Below are 25,962 nucleotides of genomic sequence, written 5' to 3' on the forward strand. Positions count from 1 at the left end.
TCATAGATTAAAATAATGGGAATATAGTTTAGAAAGAATAGAAATAAATAATTCAGCTCTGTCCTACCTTCGGTATGATGTCCAGTTCTGTATAGCACATTTTAAGAAGGATTCAGAGAAATCAAAAGAGATAGAAAGAAAAGCAATAAGGATAATTATGGGATTAGAAACTAAGGTATATGAGGACATGTCTGTTTAGCTTTGTGAAATGCTTATTAACAGGCATAGAATACCCTTCTAGCACTAAAGGGGTGTCACATAGAAGACAATTATAATTTTTCTTGTTCCAGTGTGCAGGACATAGAATAATGGTTTTACTATAACGGCAAGTGGATTCCAGTTAAATATTAGCAGAAATTGCACAGTAATTCATAGGGAGGAATTTCTCTCATTGGATATGTTCAGGAAGAGGCTGCATAGAGATCTTAGGCTAGATATGACTCACCTGGAGGATAGACTTGAGGGCCTGCATGCGCTTTCCAAGTCTATGATATTATATCGCTTAATTTTTTGGGGGGGTCATAAATACACGACTTACACAGCTGAAGCCACTTTATTTAATTTTGTCCATTTAACAATGACAATCACTCTTCACAATTTTATTTGAACATGAAATTCAAAAGCAGCAGATGACTCAGATATGGATTCAAAAAGTTTGATGCTTTGTACTTTTGCTGATTCTTGTGGTTTATTTTTATTATAGATGGTTGTTAATTTCAGACCACCCCAGGGAAAGCCAAAAAGCAAGAACATTCTGTAAAATAATAATAATAATAATAATAATAATAATAATAATAATAATAATAATAATAATAATAATAATAATAGTAATAATAAATATAAAAACTAGTGAAAGATCAAACCTAAGTATTACAACTATCTCATCCACTCAAACTATAATTCATATATTAACAATTAAAATTAAATAAAATTGACATTTTATTAGGGCTTATGTATAATTTTATGTTTCAGTTGCAAACAAAAAATTAGCTATTTTTAACTTACCAATTAATGCATTTCTCCACATTATTATAATGGTAGTTTTGTTAAATAACCTTTCCCTCTGGATAATTACCTTTCTTGCATCTGCTTTGCACAGAATAGCTTAACTAATAGCCAAATATTATGCTCTGATCACAAATAAAAATATTTAGAGAGTGTTAATTAGGCATTTTAAAGTTATGCAAGAACTTGACTTCCGGTTTGCTGACGAGGCCGCTGCGGACGCTTGGAAGGCGAGCTCGTCTTCCACGTCTGATTTCGCATTGCTGGGGGACCCTGGAAAGGGTCAAAAGTTGCCCTGTAGGGGCAACCAGCAAGCAGGGGATCCCTGCTGGATCGCTGCAGAGCGGTAGCTCTTCCGTTTGATCCAGTGCAGCCTTCCAAACCAGCGGACGAAAGACCAGCCATAGCAATATGGCTTGTTACTAGGCTGCAGATAGCCGAAGTCACACTTACCACCAGGCACCTACAAAGCAGTGCAGAAGAGACTGGGTGAGATCTAAACCTCTCTTCTAATTATTTTTTTCTACCTGTATAAGCTGCCCAAAGTATTTCTCCCCCTGTGGAGAGAGGAAAGGGAAACTATCCCACCCTGTGGACCAGTTGCCAAGTGCCAAAAATGCAATCATGTGATCGGGGGCGGCAACTGTTAGAATTTGAACCTGGATCATTAGTGCCTTTTGATGGGGATGGTGTCTGTCAAAAATTTGAATGGTCATTAAGCAACTAGTCATTAAGTGAGGACTACCTGTATGAATAAAGAGATGAAAAGGATGGTCATGGAGGAATTTGAAGGTAAGGAAAGACATCTGTGTGAGATTTTGAAGGACATAGCTGACTCAGGAATTCTGGGAGTTGAAGTCCATGAGTCATAAAAGAGCCGAGGTTGCCTACCCCTGACATAGGAAATAACCCTATTAACAGAATATAATTAATTTAAATTACAATAAAATGTAAATTAAATTAACCCAATTTAGATTCCATGCCACATTCACCTACTCTTTTTCATACTATCTACTTTTCACATACAGCCTCTGATATGCCACTGATAAGTTAGAGGTGCTCTTGTCCTGGAAAAGATTGCACAATGCTGTTGTAAAGGGAGTTGTGGCACAATTTGGTTAGAAATAGCCTAGAGAGGACAAATGAGATGGAAGAATCAAAAACTAAGGCAATACAATGGTCCTCTTTAACAGAGTGGCAAGAGGCTAGAGGATTTTCACACTCAACTATGGCTATTCATCAATATTAAATAGTACACATCTTCAGCAATTACGGCTTTTAAAAAATATAGGAGCCTGCTATTGTCACAGTAATAATATTAATCTTCTCTTGGTAAAGCTACTTTTCTTGTTAATATTCTAAAACCATTCCGTTTCATTCCTTTTCTTTTTTCTTTATCCCCCCTCATTTCTTCTACAATGCAAAGTTCACTTCAACAACAGACTATATAGCAAAACCAGAAGCAACCACTCTATGGGGGTTCAGTCTATGAATTTCATATTCAGAATGGGTCAAAGCCTTGAGCTAACAGAATCAAAACACAGGAAGAAATTACCTTTCTGCAAAAAAAAAGTTGCTTAAAATAAAATTTCAGAGAGGCTAGCATTATTGCTTGGATTATGTAGCTTGAAACATTGTTTTCAGAGTTAAGATGGTTCTTCCAAATGCATCTCTGAGTTTATTTCTGAAGATTTTCTTTCTTGACTCTACTTATTTGAATCCTGGACAGCAGTTGCAGCAACTACAGATAAAGAGAGTATTAAACAGTGTAAGGATTTTACATGCCTTTGTTTATGTGCTGGTCAGGATCTTTCACCAGAAGGACCAGGACTGGTTCCCCAGTTCCCAGCATCAATCTATGGTTGCATGCTTACTTGGCTCTACGCATTTGTGCAGTATCGCCACTTTTACCTTATTACAATGTTGTATTATGACACATATTTTGTTGCTGGTTATAAATCAGACAAAAAGTAACAAAATTGTACTCACCAAGCAAGGAATTCTCTTTCAATAGGTTATTTTCCTGTTTCTTCTGCAATAACATATAAAGAAAAATGCTATATGTATCGTAAATTTCTTCTATCCACAGGAAAGAAAACCCCATTCTTTAGCAAGGTAGGACCTGGCAGAAGGAGCAAGCAATGCTTTTTCCAACATCACATCCATTTTGTCCTGAGCTGTGGTGGCACGGTGGTTAGAATGCAGTATTGCAGACTAACTTTGCTCACATTGCCAGTTCACTCCCTTCGATCCTGACCAGCTGAAGGTTGACCCAGCCTTCCATCCTTCTGAAATCAGTAAAATGAGGACCCAGATTGTTGGGGGCAATATGCTAACTCTGTAAACTGCTTGGAAAGGGCTGTAAAGCACTTTGAAGCTGTATATAAGTCTAAGTGCTATTGCTATTGTCTAACAACTACTGTGTATCTATCATTGCATAAATTACTAGGAATAATTTACAGATGACTAACATCCATCAATTATTTTGTATAATATACAGGGGGAGTAATAATGATAATGATAATGATAACTTTATTGTCACTTTGAATGTACACCAATTGGCATACATCAAAATGAAATTTCGTTGCATACAACTCTCAAAGGGTCACCACCTCTGATATATACTCCTTGTTTGGGGCCCGCTCAAATTTCACATTGTCCATTTTAGTCTCTAGGGAGTGAATGATGGCAAACAGGACAGATGGAAATGGGGCTCCATGTGGATTAGCCCTCAAGTTAGCTTGTATTCTGACAATCTCGCCTTCTTTCCTTTTTCTGATCCTGAGGCTTCTACCTTTTCCTTAAAGAGGCCTTGCTTCTTTTCGCCCCTGGTAATGGCCATACCTCCACAGATGTCTTCCACTGTAGATAAATCTCCTTTGATATCGCCCAGTCAAGAGGAACTACATAATCATCTGGTAATAAAGTATCTACAAAACAAGATCACACAAAGTATCTTTAACCTGCACATAGGTTTGAAAGTTTACATTACATAGATGTGATGGTCATTTGATTGCAGGTGGCACTAGCCTAAGAGCACATTAGTTATTTAATTATGATTCTAGAATTAATGGCATACATTGAATGTGCAAGGTAATTGAGCTATTAAAGCTTGATTCATACTTGCACATATCACTTTTTTAATTAAGGCTTATTAACTTACAATTGGGTCTGGTGTTGAATGAAATGAAAGCTAGAACATTTTTTAAAAATTATTTGAGATATTGTGTGTGATTTTTTTTGTGTTTAGGGGTTGTTGTTGTTTTTGGAAGCCACCAGAACCATTTGGAAGTGGGCAGCATATTCCATTCTAAAACAAACAGTTTGAGTTCTTCTGGCAGTTTCCTTTGGACAGAGATAATTGGTTTTTAAGGCTCTATGAGCCCTTTTGTCTTAGGTAATGGATTGGAAAAAACAACAATTCACCTCAATAGCAAGAATAGGGTTACATTAATGGTGATCATGAACTTGGCTCAGTTGCTTTTATAGACCAGTTGCTGCTATTACTATTCCACTTTGGATGAAATGATGAACTCATTTGGGAACTGTTTTTTAAGATTTAAAATGGGGACTATTGTCAGACAGAATGGCCTGCAGCTAGATCAGAGTTCAGCTGTGACTTTGAATGTTGCTGCTCACTGGGCCAAAAAAGTTGAGTTAGGCAATTGCAAGATGGCATCTCAGTAGTAGTAGGTGTTTTCACCCTGATCTTTTCAGCCAAGGAGCAGTTGATCCAACTGTAATAAGTTGTATTTTATAGTAGAAGCCAAAGATTGATTCAATACAATGGGTTAATTTTCACAGTCTATATGTTGTAGCAACATGACATGAGATGGGTTATAGTATTTACATTTATTATAAAAAGATTAATAAGCTAGAGGTGATATTGTGTACTATCCTTTGTAAAGCTACATGGGAAAAAATCTAAGTCTCATTTAAAAATTCCAGCATTGCTAACTTGACAAAATTAATCTGTTGTCAGTGTGGTAACAATTTGAATAGTACAATCATATGACCAGAATATCTGTAAACAAAACTATGAAAACTATTTGTTGTAGTGATTTTCTGACATTATTCCTATAAGCAAAACACACCCAGAATAGTTTGATTAGTCCTACCTATATTCTCCAAAGAGAAAAGTCATTGAGGGCTGGAATACTTTTAAAATATCAATCTTCTCACTTGAACTAAATGTTTGAAAACCAAAAACTATGGCATTGCTTAAGCAAATGTGGAAAATATGTGCCCATTTACTGGAAATGATAAGAAACATGCAAAATAATTAAATACACATAATTGAAATTTGGCTGGCCTGAAATCTAAAAAGTAATCATATGATTTTTATGAGGTTACTCTTAGTTCATGAAGGGGTAGCCTAATCATTAACATCAAAATGGGATTTTCAGTTTTTTGAACCTGGCACTTTTACCCCCAAAGTAAGCAATAAAATTAATTTCTGTATAAAAAGGCAATGGATGCTAAAATGCATGCTAAAGTTTAAATTACTAAATTCTTTTTAAAAATTCAATTATATGAAATTCTACATTTTTCTCAACTTTATTTTAACTTATAATTACCTAATGGAACTCCTGGAAAACCAAAAAGTTCTACTAGTTGAAGTACAAATCTTAGTGATAAAGGAAGTTCCAAATTGTATTTTGTATATGGGGAATCTTGAACATCTTTGATCTGAGAATTCACTGTTTGTTCACTTTCATTAATCACTTCCATATTTTCAAATGATTCAGCCATGGTGTTTGTAAGGCATTCAGTAATTCGTTTAACTGAATGTAAAATATCTGGCTGGGTAGTTGAAATAGCTGGAGATATCTTTTTCTTTTCTTTAATTTCTATTGTTTCATCAAATTCAAAAAAATCTTGTTCACTTAGTGAGGGAGCTTTACATGAAGCAAAAGTACATATATGAATTGGAATATCAGATTCTTTTGTTGAAATATTCACAGATTCATCTGCAAGTTGATTGGAACCATTGTGTAAGGGAAGTTCCACATCAAAATCAGAAAATTCAACTACTGCTTTGTAATTAGATGCTCGAAGTTCACAGAATTGCTTGTTCTTTTCTATAGTTTTTTCATTTGAAATGTCTTCTTTCTTCGTTACTGCATTTATATTGTTTAGCACTTTCTGATTCTTTTTAGGAGGAATATGCCTTGGTAAATCAAAGTTTGGGGCCAATTTGAAGATCCTTTTGTATTTCTCTTTTTTCTTTGGTAAAGCTAATATACAATCAGTTGTGAAACTGGCATTCCTTCCACCATCTCTGACAAATTCACTAGAATTATCACATATCTTATTTTCCATCAGCAATAATGACAAAGAGGTAATTGTTGTATTGTTATTTTCATGCAGGAGTCTTTCACTGCTTTCTTTTACTAATTCTTTACTAGAATTATAATCAGTTATTTCTGTTGTTGCTTCTGAAAGCATCTTCTTAGGTCTTTTGATCTTTTTTGGTCTTTGCTCAAACATGATTTTAGATACATCCTCAGGCAAAGTCAAACAGGATTCATTTTTCTCTGTCTTGGTCTGAAATTGTTCATCAGCCAAATCAAAGGAAAAGAAAGCCCAGGAATTAATTTCATTACTTTTTGAAGTCCCACGTGGATGTGGAAGAGTTGTTTCCTCTTCATTGCTTAACATTTGGTTTCCTTGGATCAAGTCATATGTATATTCAGCAGATGTATTTTTGTTTTCTTTATCAGTCAATACAGTATTTTTTCTTGCATCATTTTGATCTGATTGTTGAAATGAATTTTGATTATGATCTAAAGTATTACTGTCACATTCTGCAAGCGATATGTTTTTGATCCGATTTGATAAATGACAGTTGGATAATTGGCCAGCTATATTTTCATTTAGAGTAATTGATATTGACACATCTTCAGTAATATCTGCTTTTAATGACTTCTTTAAAGACACTGGATTTACCACAACAGAATCGAGGATTTCCTTTTTTTGCAATTCAAAAAGCTGTAAATGATACTTCGTTGAGCCATTCTCACTATCAATTTTAGCTTCATTTAGATGGCCAGTCACTAATTCTGATTGTCCATTGTCTTCTGAATTTTCTTGCTCACTTCGTGATAAATCCCCATCACTTGGAATTAAGTGTTCATCTGATTTTGTGTCCAGTGATGTAATAGCATTTTTCATTTTTCTGTTCTTCCTTCGTTTCTTTTTTTGTTTTATCTTGTGTAATCTGTGTTTCCTCTTTACAACCAGTTCCCTAAATAGAATAAAGAACTAAATATGAAAAAATTATTAAGAATGCTCTTAATGCAGGCATACATGTAATGACTAATCATATAACCCATGGAACATTCTCTTAAGACAGCTATGGAGTGATCCAACTTTAATCATGCCAAATAACAGATTCACAGCATTTTTCTAAATATTCAGAAGTTCCACAGAAAATATTGTACTTAAATCTTAGATAGCAAGAGCAGAATGTACTGATAATCAAGCTTAGAAACAGAATAGGTTGTTGTGCTGGCATGATATGCATACAGTTCACCAGCATGAAACATTCCTATCATAATTTATTACATGAGAAGGCATTTCTAACCAGAAAAATAACATTAGTACAAAAGATGTATTCATGTTGTAACTTAATTATATAGACTTCATGACTTTTTTCTAGTTACGGAAGACAAAAGAAAAACATCCTCTCTGATTATGATTTAATCATGGTACTCTTACAAGATGTAAGATGTAGTGTGTAAGATGGGTATTTTAAAAATAGGTATCAAAGATCAAACTGTTCCAATCTGCTTTTAACTGAAATATAGTATGGTAATCATCCATATCTTTAAACTCTAGTAAAATCCATAGAATATCATTTACATTAAAGTGGATTTCTGTCTGGAGAAAAAAAATGTTAATTTACATTGTTTAGCTCATTTCCTAGTTTTACTCATGTGCCATTTTGAAATGATGTTTGGCCCTGAAAAGATGCATAAAATACATAAATTGGGACAATATAATCAAGTAAGCTTGTAAGCCGCCCTGAGTCTTTGGAGAAGGGCGGGATATAAATGGAATTAAAATAAATAAATAAAAAAAATAAATAAGTTGGTTTTAAAACTGAAAGAGTGGTCATCACTTTCATCCTCTAACATGTTATAATGTTTTTATTAATATTATTTCACCTCACCTCATCTTATTCTCAAATTGTTTATGGGTAATCCCTAAATGAAGCACATGTTAGCTGACATCAACTTGCTAATTTATGCATCCATTCATAAAGAATTCCATAACTGAACTTGAGCACGGATATTATGGAATAGAAATGTTGAGAGATTGGCATTAGATCTCATCTAGCATGGCTCTTCTGTTCGTCAGTCAATTAAGTGTAAATTCTGTATTTATTCCCACTTTCACTTTTCTACTTGATTTCCTGTGATAGATTTTTGATTGCAAATTTGTCAGAGTAGAGAATTCTTGTACACTATAAAACACTGCAGTATATATGCTAAACTATCACACACACGGTGTTTATGGCTGTGTTTGTGTCTCTTTGTATAGTCTTTCTGGGGAAAAGCAAAATGAAGATTTTAATCAGCTGTCCAGCTCCCATCAACAGAACCTACAAGTCTATTCGCAGTCATATGAAAATATATACCAAGAATAGATCCAAAAATTATGTATTACTAAAACTGTCTATCATGACTTTAAGCTAGATGAAACAGTGTATTAACAATTTTTGAACCAAGAGACTTCAAATGGGCTAATTTGCAGAATGTGTCCAAAATCTGGGACCCATGACTGCTGAGGGAATGCATTTTTAAAAGTTGTGGCTGCTTCGATGCTACTTGCTGCTGTTGCATTATTGGGCTGCTGCTGTGGTTACTTGATCTTTGTTTTCAACATTCTGTCTTGCAATCACCCACTCCCCCACCAAACAACAGCCACTTACCTGCTTGTTGGGTAGGGAAGGATAGGGAAGGGAAGGTCTCTGATGCTTCCTGCCAGATTCCCTCAAGGAAACTCAATGGGAAGCCAGCAGGAAATCAGAAGTCGGTCTTATTCCAATGCTTCTTGGCCCACCCTTGGTCATTCTGTTTCTCTGTTTAGGTAAGCAAATATCTCTGAAATGATGACCCAATGGGGTTTCTTTGTGTGTAGGAAGTAATTCAAAACTAGCATTTTCTATTTATAATGGTAGCAGGAAGAAGGGCAGTTCTTAGCACCTTATTCTGCCACATATGTTAATTGCATTTTTTCTCACTGCTGAAAATCCAAAACACTGTATCACACGTGGTGGGTATTGGCAATATTAAAGCCTAATATTTATGTTAGATTAACCTCCTCTTAATAAATACCATGGGACTGAGTTCTGAATGAACATATATAGGATTGCATTATTAATCACTGTGACTAAAATCATATTTATTGGTAGGGGACATACCTTGATCATATTAATCACTGTTATATAAATTACTTATTATCTACAATCACTTAGGTTTGTTTTATTTACTGCCATATGTACAGTATATATACAGTGGGACAAAAAAGTATTTAGTCAGCCACCAATTGTGCAAGTTCTCCCACTTAAAAAGATGAGAGAGGCCTGTAATTTTCATCATAGGTATACCTCAAATATGAGAGACAAAATGGGGGGAAAGAATCCAGGAAATCGCATTGTAGGATTTCTAACGAATTTATTTGCAAATTATGGTGGAAAATAAATATTTGGTCAATAACAAAAGTTCATCTCAATACTTCGTTATATACTCTTTGTTGGCAATGACAGAGGTCAAACGTTTTCTGTAAGTCTTCACAAGGTTTGCACACACTGTTGCTGGTATTTTGGCCCATTCCTCCATGCAGATCTCCTCTAGAGCAGTGATGTTTTGGAGCTGTCGCTAGGCAACATAGACTTTCAACTCCCTCCAAAGGTTTTCCATGGGGTTGAGATCTGGAGACTGGCTAGGCCACTCCAGGACCTTGAAATGCTTCTTACAAAGCCACTCCTTCATTGCCCGGGCAGTGTGTTTGGGATCATTGTCATGCTGAAAGACCCAGCCACGTTTCATCTTCAATGCCCTTGCTGATGGAAGGAGGTTTTCACTCAAAATCTCACGATACATGGCCCCATTCATTCTTTCCTTTACATGGATCAGTCATCCTGGTCCCTTTGCAGAAAAACAGCCCCAAAGCATGATGTTTCCACCCCCCATGCTTCACAGTAGGTATGGTGTTCTTTGGATGCAACTGAGCATTCTTTCTCCTCCAAACACGAGTTTTTACCAAAAAGTTCTACTTTGGTTTCATCTGACCATATGACATTCTCCCAATCCTGTTCTGGATCATCCAAATGCTCTCTAGCAAACTTCAGACGGGCCCGGACATGTACTGGCTTAAGCAGGGGGACACGTCTGGCACTGCAGGATTTGAGTCCCTGGCGGCGTAGTGTGTTACTGATGGTAGCCTTTGTTACTTTGGTCCCAGCTCTCTGCAGGTCATTCACTAGGTCCCCCCATGTGGTTCTGGGATTTTGCTCACCATTCTTGTGATCATTTTGACCCCACGGGGTGAGATCTTGTGTGGAGCCCCTGAATGAGGGAGATTATCAGTGGTCTTGTATGTCTTCCATTTTCTAATAATTGCTCCCACAGCTGATTTCTTCACACCAAGCTGCTTGCCTATTGCAAACTCAGTCTTCCCAGCATGGTGCAGGTCTACAATTTTGTTTCTGGTGTCCTTCGACAGCTCTTTGGTCTTGGCCATAGTGGAGTTTGGAGTGTGACTGTTTGAGGTTGTGGACTGGTGTCTTTTATACTGATAACAAGTTCAACCAGGTGCCATTCATACAGGTAATGAGTGGAGGACAGAGGAGCCTCTTAAAGAAGAAGTTACAGGTCTGTGAGAGCCAGAAATCTTGTTTGTTTGTAGGTGACCAAATACTTATTTTTACCGAGGAATGTACGAATTAATTCATTAGAAATCCTACAATGTGATTTCCTGGATTCTTTCCCCCCATTTTGTCTCATAGTTGAGGTATACCTATGATGAAAATTACAGGCCTCTCTCATCTTTTTAAGTGGGAGAACTTGCACAATTGGTGGCTGACTAAATACTTTTTTGTCCCACTGTAGGTCATAGTATATATCCTCAAAAGAAAAAAAACCTTAAATTAAAAATTATTTTGTTCCCTTCTATGTAATATTAATAGGTAATTTAACATTGATATTTATTATTTTAGTGTTTTATCTCTTTTTACTTGAGCTGCCTAGGGTCACCTCTTAGTGAGATGGCCAGCATACAAATTTAATACATACATACATACATAAATACAAGAGATGCAATATTGGTTCAAAGAGAACTGAGATTTTTGAAAGCTAAATTGAAAAATGTTTATGTTATTTGAAAAGATGAGTGTCTAACACCTTTAAACTTATCTATTTTGTTATCCTTAACTCCCATCCTGATTATGTTCCTGAGAGTCTTACAAGACCCGACTGTTCTCTCAGGTAGCTTAATTTTAAATTCTTAACAAACCAATGCAAAAATCAAGTACATGGTCTAGTGCAAAACCTCCAAAATTCAAATCTTGACTATGGTTGAGTGAAATGTGTTCCATCACTATTTGATTATTTTACCATGATTTACTGAATAGGAATCCAAACTAAAACCCCACAATCACAACCCTGGTCAGCTCACAAATCGGTAAAAACACCCTCCCCCAAACCCAAACAATCAGAACTAAACAAAAACTCAGTAAAACTCACAATGATCTTGGACAACTCTATCCCACACATGAAGAAGCAACCCTGCTGGGATAAAACCTCATGCTACCCCAATGCTCTTGAAAGAATCAGCTCTTCATGGCTATTCAGAGGGTAGATGAAAAGTGGTCTCACAAATAACCTGGTTTCATGCCATGGCACATGCCATTTCTGGCACGATAACAGAAAGTGGAAGCTAGTGCTGCTCACAAAACAGGGGTGTAATGTGAATGTATCATAGAGCAGAGGTCCCCAACCTTTTGGGCATCAGGGACTGGTTCAATGGAGAGAGATTTTTCCGCGGACCAGAGGGTGCATGGCTTTGTGTGCTGCCTGCATCCCGTGGATAGGGGTTTGCTTGTTTGTGTGGCCCGGTTGCTGATATGGTGAGACCCGGTACTGGTCAACAGACTGGGGGTTGGGGACCCATCAAAGAGCACCCAGAACTGCATGCTGAGCCAGTTCTGAACTAGTTATAAGTTCCAAATTGTCTTCAAAGGCAGCCATCTGTAATCATGGAAATCCACTAGGAAGTTACCAGTGAGCAAAGCCTCCTGATCCATGTATGGTGCAATTGGCATCCAAAATGGATCTGTGCAAAAGCTCTCCCAGCCATAGTTACCATCTGCTCAAGCAAGAGCCACAAACTAGGATGATCCCAAAGTTGTGCATCTGTTCAGGTGGGGGCTACCCCACCAAGTGTCAAAGAGGACCAAAAACATAGTCTCTTGCTAGGGTTGAGGCAAAAATCAGGTCCTCCTGATCCAAATCCTTACAGCCTTCAGGTATTGGACCAACACTGGTTAATAATATTTGGCCAATCAGGGGTGATGTATAGCTAGGTATCAGTATACTGATAATGCACCCTGTGCCACTGGATAACCTCTCCCAGTCTCATATAAGGTGGGGTAAGAGACTTAAGCACTGAGGTTCCCCTTATTACAGGGTACTAGCACTCAACCCATGCTGCCCCACCAACTGACAGAAACTGGTTAGAGGAAAGAAAACTATTCCCAACAGTGCCTCCCACTCCCAGCTCCTAGAACCAATAAGAAGGATACCATGATCAACAGTATCAAAAGCTGGTGGAAGGTACAGGAAAGTCAGAATGGATGCCCCATCCCTTCCCAAGCTCTTCACAGATCATTCACCATTGCCACCAATGCCTTCTCAATACTGTAAGACTGAACCCTTACTGAAAAAGATCCAGAACCAGATCACTTAATCCAGGCTACTTTGAAGCTGAGTGCATAATCTTCCCTAAAAACAAAGGTTGGAGATTGGATGGAAGTTATTTAATATTGTTTCTTAAAGTGTGCCCAGAACTCAAGGCAGGGTCTGACTAAAACAGAATAAAATATGTTTCCTAAAATTATGTTTGTCTTTTGCAGTCATATTTCACTGTTCTCTCAGTCTGTAACAATCTTTTCTAATATATTTTTCACAGGTAGTATTACTAAGCTGCATGCTAAACCTTTGCATTTGATTTATGCTTCCTAAATGAGTAGTGTAACTTGGCACTGTCTGTTTTTCAGATCATCAGGACCACTTCCACAACCACCTCCCAGAAGCGGAATTTTTTTAAAAAGACAAAGTTCCCTCCCCCAACAAAATGAATAAACAAATAAAAATTAAAAGTGGCTTCTTCCTGCCTTAGATCTGCCACAATTACATTTTTAAAAATACGTATTGATTCTTGTACAATTAGTTATTTTATCTATTGCTTTATTTCCTTTTTAATGTTTCATTTTTAAAGTTTTTACACTAAATTACAGGTAGTCCTTGAATTACGATGGTCACTTAATAACTGTTCAAAATTATGGCAAAATGCAGAGCCAGTCCTGAAGTTATGACTGCTGCAGGACCCCTGTGGTTATTCGTCCTTACGATTGACCACAGGGACATTGCAGGACCATCTTCCTTATCTCCACCCATCAGGTCCCTGGAGGCCTTTCCCTCCCCTATCAGCTCCCTCCTGGTCATAGTGCTGCAAATTAAAGTGCTGTATTTTTAGGCCTGCTCCAGTGTGGCATAACCTTGATAGTATAGGTGGCATAACCTTGATCTTTTCAGCAAAACTCACCGTTCGCAAAATCTTTCCTAGAAGCATTAGTATGCATCTACTTTTACAAAAAACATAATTGGATGCACGCATACACATCTGCAATTTACAAAAAGCTTGACTGTGCAGGAAGCCAACAGGAGCTACTCATGTTTTCTGTTGCCTTTCCTCCCATCCTTTTTGTGCACCTCAACTTTCCCAGTGCACATTTGGGACTCCCCTTTTTTTTATCCATAGAAGTCACAAACTTCATATATGCCATCACTCCTTCTTTGCTGCTGGGGCACCAGATGGTATTGGAAATGCTGGCCATCTGGTTCATTTTGTGAAGTTTTATGGGGAGGGAGGGAAGAGGAGGGTCCTTTGAAGTTTTCACTGAGGCACTTTCTTCCCCACCTAGGAGCAACAGGGAAAAGGCCTTTGGGGATCCAAGGTGGGGGAAGTAGTGCAAGGGGTGTCTCATGGGGTGCGGTGGCCTTCGGAGAGCCGGACAAGGCAGGCGGATTTCCGTGCTAGGCCACCCAGGGCATCCCTCACTTCTAAGGCAAGGGTCCCCAACCTATGATCCACGGGTCGGTACCGGGCCGTGGCCTGTTGGCTACCAGGTCTCGGGAATAGTTGGTGAGCCCCACCCCACTCGTGGTAGCAGCACCGTGTGGGTATTAGCAGCCCCATTTGCACATGCACACGAGCCAGTGCACACTGTGGGGGTGTGTGGCCCACTTGCATATGTGTACGCACACTAGCACCGTCATGTGCACGCCTGTTACCGCATGCATGTACACAGCTGCATACGTGCAGATTTCCCTGCTGCTCCCTTTCCTTCCGGGCCGCCAAGCCAGAAAGGTTGGGGAACTCTGCTCTAAGGCACCCCATGCTTCATTTAATGACCCACACATTTGTTTAATGATTCATTGGGGAGAGCAGGTACGGGAGGATCATTAAATAAGATGCTTCACAAGGCCATTGCCACATGAAAATATATTGGCCAAGCTCCATTATTTCAAGAACTACCTGTATACATCATATTTTAGATAGGCAAGATTAACATAAACTAAAGTTTAACTTTAAAAATACATTAAACTTTAATTGCATTATATTATTAAGTATTTCAATTTGCAAATATACATATTATTGTTACCTGTAGGATTAGGTTATAAAGTGCATAATATTAAAAATATGTATATATTGTACAGCCACAAAACTAAAACAATATAAAAGTAACATTAATTATAAAAAGAAGGAAAACAAAAATAATACATTAATACAACATTCAGTCAGTGAAATATTGGAAGCAAAGCCAAGTTATCAACAGGTATAAAAAAAGGTGTAACAGTAGGTCCTTACAAATTTGCAGGGAAGGGCCACCTGTAAAATAACTGTAAGAGAATGTTGTTTTTAGTACATGCAGGAAGATCTTCCTTGATTATGTCCATCAGATATGTGCTTCCAAATAGCTTACGTCAAAAGCAAAACCTTTAACCTATCTCAATAACTAATTGGAAACCACTGTAAATTATCCCACTGAATAAACTAGTGATTACTTCTAGAATAAAATCAGTGATAGTACCATACACAGAATATTACAGTAATCCACCAGAGTGTGAACAATTAAGGCTAAACTAACCTATGCTGGAAAGGGAGCGGGAGCTGATGTATAATTAAAGTTACAAGCTCCCCGGATGACATAAATTATTGTGTCGTAACTGATGATCATGAGCCTAGAAAGACTTCCAAGCTATCTGCTTCTTAAATGAAGGCAAACCCACAGGTAAGTTCTTAACTCCCACAAGGTCTTCTTGCAAGAGTCAACCTCAATTTACTGGCCCTCATCTATTTCCTTAATACACTCAGATACCAGTTTCAAATCACAACTCAGTTTCTTGTTTCTGATGTTATAGAGAAGAACTCAAATGTTATCAACGTATTGATGATACCCAGTCCCCAAACACCTAATATCCACAGGTAGTACTGTTAAATAGTATTGAGAACCAAATTGTGCCTTGTGAGCTTCCCCAAACCAACTCCCTCATATGCACTGGGATATACTCTTTTTTTTTTTAAGCTGGAATCCAATCCGTTCAAACTGACATAAAGACTTGCCTTGCTTGTTCATATGCTTGTTTCACTTTTGTGGGAACAAGATGATGATCAATACAAAAATAGAAAAAATGGAGCTCATTGTCTGCTAAAAGGAACAAGTACAAATTAATTGGGGACAAATAATGTCTACTCCTGAAAGGAAAAGCCACCTGCATATCCAATCGGGCATTTGTGGTAGACCAGATCAGAAAACACAGTACGTAATACTAGAGAGATATTTTATTGAGATACGAGTATAGCAACAGAATCTTGCAAATTTGATAGTGTGTGTGTCCTCCCCTTGCTCCCCAGTAAGTCAAGAACGAGCCAACCCGAGTTTCTTCTTAATATTACCTTTTTAGTCATAAGGAATGCTTTTGCCCTTTTTGTTTAGGTAATAGTTCCTGAATCTTTGCCTCAAATTTATCTCCCTAGGTTTCTGTATATCATGATCAGCTACATAATTATGCTGAGGTGAACAAAGGCAATATTCTCATATTACTAATGACAAAATGTGTATTATTAACTTACTAATTAATAGTTATAAGCACACATTGTTAAATGCAAAATTTAATATATTAAACTTACTGAACTAAATTTTTATAAGAACCTCTTCTACTTAAAAAAAGGAAATGGCAATGGCACAAATTAACAGTAAATTATCCAAAATATTAATTATTTCTATTTAGTAGTATTTACATGCATATTTTGCAATACATTAAAGATTAGGACACACACAAATTAATATCCAGAATTAAATCTGGACTTCGAGTCTCATTTGCATGATGCTTCAATCCTCCATGTGTTTATCTTTTCAAAGAAAAAGAAACACATGACACAGAAAACTATGTTTGTATAAACTTATAATAAATAATAAAAAGTAGAAAAAGTAGAGTTGTAGAAAAAAAGATAATAAAAACTGCACTTCAGTATATAATATTGCCAGATATTATTACCATGTAGTTAAGGAGATTTGGGGTTCTCGAATATGACGGTTAAAAAAAATCATTTAGCTACAGTATTGACTAGTAAATATTCTATCCACATTATGAGGTAACTTTCCTCAATCTGGGTGCCCTACAGATGTGTTGATTTCATTTTTCCTTCTCAGCTAACATGGTCCTTGGTGAACATTTGGAAGTTGAGGGTGACCTGAGGGTGAAGTTGTCATAAGAGTTCTTTAGGTGTAGAATGATCTACCTACTCTACATTTGAATTCACTGTTAAAAGGGCAAAGTATAATGGAACCACTATCCCATCATGTGGATATCCTGGTGAATGCAATACAATATGTAAAGTTTTCTATAAGATTCAGTAGATTCATAAACAACATGTTGGCCTAGACATGAGAGATGAATGTTTCTATTAATAATCTGATTATGTAGAAATAGTATGGAAGAGTGTTTTTAAATTGTATTTCAGGCTGCTGCTTTAATAAATGTCTTTATTATTTCAGATTTCATCACTGAGCATGGCTATTAGGCACTGCATAAGTTTATTTTTTTAAAAAAAATCTAGTCATGAAGGCCAAATTATTTCTACTAGTAGTTCTTAATAACTTATAGGAACGTTTTATACAGGGCATGCTACTCTTTAACTTCCAAAGGTTCCCATGAAGAAACGGAGCCTGGTGTAATATTAATTTCACTGAGACTGGATTGCTGAAGCACTAGTACAAAACCATGCAAAAAGAAAAGAGGCATCCAATTTATTACATGGCATTAGCACAAAGACCTTTTGTGAATTCAGCCACAAACATATGAACTGGATATTGTATATATTATAATCCTAACCAAATGTAATAAGGTGTAACTAATGTCAGCTTCACATTTTCAACGTATTTGAACGTATTCATTCTTTTGTAAGAAAACTACGCACCCATATCAAAAGGCACAACATTTAACATACCATAATAGCATGGATTTAGAATTTGATAATTCTATGTGAAAACCGATTTGTAAGAATACAAACCACATGCTGCATGCTGATATTCAGTCACAGATTTTAACTGCAGAGTTTTGCCACCATTTTGCAACTTACAGCTTGCAGATAAAATTCTGTACAGGAACATAAGAACTTCAGCTGAATGTTAATGTTTGATTAATAAGCTTCATAATTACATCTGTTATCAATAGATATGCAGAACTTGAAATGCTACTAAAAGCAGAAAAAAGAATAGTTCTAATGTAATTCCTGTATTAAAAGTTACCCTACTGTTATTTGTTTAAAAAATCATGATATTCTATTGAGGAAAAAAAACTGCTCAGCAATTTGCAGTATAAGTAAAATGTTGCACTAAAAATCAGTGATTAATGTATCTGCATTATCGCAAGTTTCAGTAAAATCAAGATTAGTACAAATATAAAATGTGAAAGTATTTAACACTTTAATATTAAACATTTACATTTTTATAAATAATTCCAAGATATTTAATCTGCATTAAACCTATTTTAGTCACAAAAGAAATTAACTGAATATTTAAAACAGATCAACAAGGAATTAAGTCTTTTCAATAGGTTTAACTCTAATTGTGTATATTGCAGCCTATTATTGATAAAGAAAATTGACCTTAAATATATCCTTGTTTATGTGATACATTAAAAGTATTCCAAGAGACTGAACAGTCTCCCCACCTCTGTCTTCTTTGTAAATATGGTCTTTCTGAAGTTTTATGAAAAGGAAGCACTGAATTCATGACAATGGGTATTGAGATTTGATATTCATATCTTTCCAGCATTTGCCCAATCTTCTCACGACTGACCCCATGTTTATTCCTCCTATAAAACAAACAAAATTTAAAGAGATAAAAATCTGATCATCTTGGAGTACCTATTAGAATGCCTTCAGTCTGTGTTCTTCAAAAAAAGATTGCAAGGACCGATATACACTTAAGTGGAAAAATAGCAATCGAGCAGTGATTTTTAACATAAAAAATCTTCAAAAAAGTAGCATTATGTCTGCCTCAAATATGAATTGTGGATGTTTTTCATATAAAATAAATGTATTAAAACCTCCCAATTTCCTATGTATTAATTAAAAATTAATAAAATATCCAAGTGAAAGCACAGCGTGTGGTTCTATTTCACAAAGCCTAGAAAAGAAATTAGTCTTGGAGCAGGGACAAAGATAATTTTAAGTTTATACAAAAATTTTCAAACGTTTCAAGTTGCATATTTAGGGACAATAATGGAAATGAGTGAAGTATTAGATGGAAGTCTCGTACATTTTTTTTCAAATGAGTGAAATATAATTTAAGTCTTACTTTTCTAATTCTTCGGGATTAAACTTCCACCATGTATCTGGTTCATGGAATTCCACATGGTAGCCTTTTTCTAGAGCCTAAGCAAACAAGAACTATAGTTACAAAAGGAACATGAAATGATACTTTTTATACTAACTTGGAAATAAGTCCTATTATGTATAATGGGATTTATTTTAAGACATGTATAAGATTGTACTTCAATGTCAGCACATTTAACAGTAAAAGTTTCAAGTTTTATTGATATTTATATAGATCATAATAAGACATAGGTAACACATGATGAAATGTATGACAAAAATGTTTCATACATTTACAGAAATTAGATTTATATATTAAGACAGAAAGTGAATCTCCATTAAAAATGGCTGCTTTATTTACCGCTTTTACATAAGGCTTCATTTCCCAGGCTTGTGTATTTGTGTTGTCTATAATAATTGGGGATCTTCCTAGATCTATTGCTTCTTTTGCTGCAATACAAACAATTCAATTAGATAAATGGCAAATAATTAATATTTGAAAACCTCCTAAGAAAATAAAAGTTGAAGAGGCCTATCATCTCCCTGTTCTTGTTTGAATATCTGTTGATTATGCACTGGCACAGAATGCTAGACTAGACTAGTCACTGGCTTAATTTAGCTCATCTTTAAGTTCTGAAGACTATAATTAGTATCATAAACATTTTTAATATATAGATTTTATTAGTTTTTATAGGGTTAGGGATAAGGTGGGGTCAGGATTAGGATTGGGGTTTTCCCCAAAAACATTTTCAAAATTTAGCAAACAGCATAGTGTCTGGGTACATGTATTTAACTAACAGTAATAGATAGTTAATTATCATAAACAAATGTTAATTACTCACTCAATAGCCTTTCTAACTTATATTCAAAATTACATATCACGTTCCTTTCTCTCTCATTTTTCTAGCCACTGATAGAAATTATCCCATGTTCTAAAATACAGAGTCTTCTTTCTCTTTAATCTTTAAAGTCAATCTATCCATTTCTGCACACTCTAAATTTTCTTAACTAGTACTTCTTCAGTTGGTAAGTTTTCATTTTTCCAATATTGGGCAAATACAATTCTTACTGCTAATATATGTAGTATTAGATATCTGCAATCTTTCTTTTAACATTTTCTAATTTCATAAGATCTAGCAAAATATTTTGATAGCCATTACATTTTCTGTATAATGTTATCATCTACATTGATTGTCTCAGCTTTCCCATTAATATCCAAAGATGCCCCAAATCTGCATTTATATATGAATGGTCACGTGATTGTTCATACAGAAAATTATAGATCATGTTTAGAAAGTACAATCTGCAAAAAAGTAGTAAGTTTAACTTGGTTTGCCTTTACTCTTAACATCCTAGATTTGTCTATATTATAAAGAAGACAGGCACAAGGCAGTTTCCATTTACCAAAACTTTCCATAAAAGAGAAAAATAGTAAGGAACCATGCTAAAAATTCAAATTCCCTGCTATTTATGTGGATATTATTGCATATACCAATGAATCTGTCACAAACTGTCAGAGATTTATATTACTAATTTAAGTGCATATTTCATTGTAAATGTTTCTACGTTAATATATTTTCACACCTCGATTTTGATTCCACTCATGAGCAGCACCAAGCTGAGAAACATTATAGGTCCAACATCCATTGATCTGATGGAAGTAATCATCAGTACTGAATACAGTGCCATTACAACTCTGACCAAGAAGAATGCTGCCAAAGGAATAAAAAGAAAGTCTATTACTACATAGCCAAATGTTGGTTTTGAAAACCAGAAAATCTTACACTGAAATTTTAGTAAAACATTTCCAATACATTTTTGGCACACACCTTAATACTATGACAGTTCCCAAATCTAATTTTTACTACCTTTCCTATTTTTTTCCAGAAAAATAAGCCATTCATAAATAATATTTCACAAGAAGAATCTATTCACTTCCATATCAGATAAGTTAATTACTTGATTATATATTTATGCTGTCTTATCTTTCAGTTTCATGTGATGGAAAAAAGCTATCCTAAAGAATACTAATAATTATTTTCTACTGTTGCTAAACTAACAGGTATTATTTATGTTGATTTTAAGAGTAAAATTACTTTAAAATGTACCAATCAGCATTATTCAGAAGGATCCTTTTATCCATCCATCAATTTAGATTTAGGCTGCATAATGAAAACCAATAAACAGCCAATGTACATACATTAATAGTTTAAATTCAGATAAATACATGTCTCATGTAGAATAAGCTAAAATACTGTGATATTAAAAATTATTAATAGAAACATTTCTAACCAGCTCCCAAAAATGGTCTTATTTCTAAAACATTTTAGAAACCAACTAGCTGTTACTTGTATTTCAACCAAAATGCTTTTATCTGTTTCCCTAAACATACCATTAAAAGAATGCATGCTAATTACATTAAAACATATTTACAGGTATATTAATTCAAATTATTCCCAAATTTTACAGAATATTCTAATTAATGAAAGAAAAAAATCATTAAAATTAGTCTAATAATAAATCATGATTTACAGATAAGATTCAGAAACACCTTTTGTAGAATCCAGTAATTGTACATCCAAAGGCCCATTTTCTTAGCTAGAAATTAAGTTATGTAAAACTAATACTAACAACAAAGTTCTGGAGACAGAAGGAATAAGTAGATGGGGAAGAGATTAATAGGAAGCAGCATTATAGAAAAGGAAGTATATGATATAAATTACTTGTATTTTATTCTTAAAATAAATTCATGTTTCACTTACTGAGATAAGGTTGTCTTTCCAGAGCCTGGAAGTCCTCTTAATATTAAAAGCCGCTTTTTAAACACATATTTGTCCTGAAGATGCTGTTGGGGAACTTTATTTGACTCCTCAAAATTGTGAGCTTTAGTGTTTTTCCAATTCGCTTGAGTTTCACAGAAATCATTAAACATGTATCCATCAGGTACATTACATTCATTTCTGATTGTATGCATACTATGAATATTGGAGTGATCACTGTATGGATTACTTTGATCAAATTCTGAACTGTTTCTGTAATTTTCTTTAAATTCTGTATTTGAAGAATTGAAACCATCTGAACAAAGTGATGAAAAATTAGAGTCATGAAAATTAAATTGAGCAGTAAATTGATGTGGTGGGTTGTAAGGTATTACAAATGGATGGGTCTGTGGCCCACTATGCCTAAACTGAGGTACAAAATCATTCCAGAATCTAGAATCTTGTTTATTACATGGCTGTTTGGTTTCCCATGCATTTCTCCCATGTTCACTTTGTTCCATGCCAATTCTGTGACCACTTGTATCACTACAAAAGTATTTGCCAGTTTTATAACCACTTGATTCATTATAAAAACAATGTCCCTCATTACTCTTAAGTAATGTCTTATGAGATAATTCTTGAGACTTTAAATAAATTACTTGATTTGATTTACAGTCCAGAGGTGGATGAGGTGAATTTGCTTCTGTCCCCTGTAAATGAGTATCCAGACAATTTTCATTACTTTCAAGCTGATCAATTTCCCTGTAGAACTGTGACAATTCATCTTCTATTTTTGGCATATCACAGAAGTTAGCTTGCACTATTTCTTTCTGAGAATTTCTACCAGTAAAAGTATTTGATCTCTTTGAGCAGTTGTTTTCAATATACTTTTGCTTTCGTTTATGTTCACAGTTACTTTCATTTTTATAAATGGGCCCAATAAATGCTTTGCTTGTGCTGTACAATTCCATCTCCCCTTTATTCTTATGTTCATTAATGACATTATCTCCACTATGAGTTACATTACTGTTGTCAGTAACAAAAGAATAATCATTTCCTTTAATTTCACTTTTGTTTATTAAACTTGAACATTCTGTGGAACTTGGTGTTTGACCAGGAGATACTCGGTTAAATGATTTTAACACTTCTGCATTTTTTTCTCTCTCTTTTTCCTCCTTCTCTTCATCATCGTCAGATAACGACAATGGAATAAAGCCAGAATGGTTTTTTTTAATATGTATTTCCTCATGAAGTGTTTGTAATCCATCATAGGATTTACCATAAGACTCTTCTGTAGATTTCATCCTTTTAGAAGAGGGTTCAGCTACTGAGACATCCTGATTTTCAAAGTATCTTGGCTTACACACAGCATGAAGCATCTTGAAAACAATAAAATATATATAAATAAAATAAAATATTATATCAAATATGTTTCATGTTTTGACCACATATTACTCATGCAATGATTGAAGCTAAGCATGCTGAATTGAGGATATATCCATTGAAACCAACCTATTTTTTTTCTAATAAGCTTTCTAAATAATAAAAGAATGTTATGGTCAAATTAATGAGATTGTGAAAAGGAGCCTAAGGGTAAAACATTCTTCAGTTTACAAAATGTTTTTGGCATCAAGGTGTTTTATATTTCAGCGACAGCATACACTATTACACATTTGCTACTTGTTTTAACTTTCAATTGCTTTGGAAAAACGAAACTGTGAATAAATTGAGGTCAAACAACAACAAAATGGTTGAAGCTTATTTTGAAAACACACAACAGCAATCTTCAAAATAAAGTAAGCCCTTGCCACTTCAGTATTAAGATCCCAAGTCATATCGCTTTAGCTTTGCCCTTTTCTTAAAGGTCCCATGTGCTACCTAAGGCTCATGATCCGGATTTTGGGATGGCAGCTATCTATGCTTCCCCTTTTTATGCATCCGGTGCCCCAACATCATTGGGCATGTCAATCCTACACCTCAATAGCCTTACTCAACGAGTGACAACTCAAAGCAGAGCCCCTCTGTAGGGCTTGCATCCACTTTCTCCCACTCATAGATTCTGGACTACAAGTTTCACCACCCACGGCAAAGCGAATGAGAGCAATGATGGCTGTAGTCCAAGAGGACCAGGCAGGCCAAGGCCGGCGGATTTATTCTCCGTAAACACACGTCACACAGAAAACAGCATCTGCCCACTCCAGTTCGCCCTCAAGTTGCGCAATTCAGAGGCTTCCTCAGCACTACTATTTCGCATCGCTCTTCCAAAAGAAACTTTCTATCCGCATCTGCAGACTAACCTCAAAACAAGTCGGCTACTCGCTCGCCAAGCATTCCGGGGCTCCAGCGGGGACGGCCACGCTCCCTCACGAAAACAAATCCGAACCAATACGACTTCAAACCGCCTCCTTCCAAAATGGTGGCTTCCTTAGCTTCGCGCATGCGTTTTTGTAGTTCTCGCGGTCTACGCAAGGACAAAATACATTTCCCGACATTCCTAGAGCGTTAGCATGACGTCATAGAAGACGAAAAGCGAAGAGCCGATCCTGTGGGAGTGCGGTTCCTGAAAATGCTAAAAAGCTGTTGTCGTGGGGCAAGTTTATTAAAATAAGTGAAACAATAAAAGAATTTCTCAAATTTTATCGTACCTTGTGTAGCAGGTATAACGGCCATAAGTTCGAAAGATCTTTAAAATAAATCTCTGATTGCTATCCAGGACGCAGTAAGTAAAGCATGTGTTACCATACCACCTACCATTTATCGCTTACAACAAGTCGGATTGTCACTAATTGGCAGCAACGAGGCACAAAGCTCCATTACAAACGGCTTAATTCCCAGGCAGCTTCCGAATCCACTTTAGAAGGTTCCACATACACAGGAGGTCACATAGAAGTAAATACCGTAGAACTCAGGTGAACTTAAATCCTAATAGGATGCTCTACTGTATGGGGCGTTCGCTGTGTCCCACATGAGTTCGTTTATATTGTACATATTTTTTACTGTGTTTCTAAATGTGCCGTTGTTATTTCTACTCTAACCTTTTTGCCTACAATTCCTTCCATATGCAGCAAGTAGAAATTCATTTTCCATTGTTGCATTTCCACAGTAGGCATAATTGAAAGCTGTCTTGTGGTTGAAAAATAAGCAGTCTTTTAATTTATTACTTATACATTCAAATCTACATTATCCAGTGTACTCCATTGTTTAAATTAATTGCTGTGGTAAGACAGCCCCCCTGAAAATAAAAACCTTGCTGTTATGTCAAAGAAATAATTTCTAGAGTACTGTATTCAAATCTCCTCTGTTGGAAGTGACATGCAATTTAATCAGTATACTGCGTATTTATATATAATTACTCAGTATAATAATTCTAAACATTGTTGAAAAGGTTAGAAAGGAAACTTATCATATTCTATAATTTGTGATCGTTTTGGCTAGTGAAGTATATTTACTTTCCTTTTAGGATCATCTCTATTTGCTGCAATGTAATCAATCAAATACTGCAGACTAAGGAGTGAACTATCCTACAAGACAAATATTTTCACCATATCTATAATTTATATAGCACATATACTAAGAGGATTTGAAAAAAATAGCAACTGGAATCAAAATTGGCAGTCAAATCTAAGCTACTCTTTACTTTGTTAGCTACACGTTTTAAAAAATGTAAAAAGCTCTTCATAGCATGGTACTGGGTTATCTGAGAGATAGTTTCTGCCCTATTTTATATAGTCATCCCATCAGACCCAGGAGAGGCAGGCTATGGGCCTTCTCCATTGCAGAGTGCCCTCTGGTGGGGCCCAGGAAGGGAGCCTTTTCTGTTTATATCTTCCTTTTGGAGCTTCATTTTCCCAGAGATAAGACTGCTCCTTTCATAAGACTTTAATGATGTGGCTGTGTCATTGGGTATGGGAATCAGAATGTTGGCCAGAGTCTATGAGATGGTTATGTTGATGTTGGATTTTGGATGTTTGTTTATACTTTTATTTTGGCTCCTGACTATGTATTTACAGTATTTCTCACCAGTAGT

General features: G+C 35.7%; 1 protein-coding gene across 1 annotated transcript; it reads right to left on the bottom strand.

Annotated features, from left to right (window-relative positions):
- Positions 1-534: 534 nt before the first annotated feature.
- Positions 535-24,363, bottom strand: LOC308667604 (uncharacterized protein). The gene is made up of 11 exons (XM_081326926.1): positions 24,233-24,363; positions 21,939-23,314; positions 20,761-20,888; positions 19,538-19,626; positions 19,160-19,236; positions 18,531-18,674; positions 5,583-7,252; positions 3,850-3,935; positions 2,995-3,037; positions 2,561-2,746; positions 535-754 (listed from the first exon to the last, which is right to left on the bottom strand). The coding sequence occupies exons 2-10, from the start codon at positions 23,312-23,314 to the stop codon at positions 2,712-2,714; spliced, it is 3,648 nt and encodes a 1,215-aa protein (XP_081183052.1). The 5' UTR covers positions 24,233-24,363; the 3' UTR covers positions 535-754; positions 2,561-2,711.
- Positions 24,364-25,962: the final 1,599 nt, after the last annotated feature.

The sequence above is a fragment of the Vipera berus genome, assembly GCF_964194415.1.
Source record: "Vipera berus genome assembly, chromosome: 4".
In the NCBI taxonomy this organism is placed as follows: domain Eukaryota; kingdom Metazoa; phylum Chordata; class Lepidosauria; order Squamata; family Viperidae; genus Vipera; species Vipera berus.

Coding starts and splice junctions, on each gene's coding strand:
- LOC308667604 (XM_081326926.1), bottom strand. CDS start 23,314: ATGCTTCATGCTGTGTGTAAGCCAAGATACTTTGAAAATCAGGATGTC. Junction 19,237..19,537: donor TGAAGCCTTATGTAAAAGCG/GTAAATAAAGCA, acceptor TTGTTTGCTTAG/GCTCTAGAAAAAGGCTACCA. Junction 3,936..5,582: donor TTTTCCAGGAGTTCCATTAG/GTAATTATAAGT, acceptor CTTGTTTTGTAG/ATACTTTATTACCAGATGAT.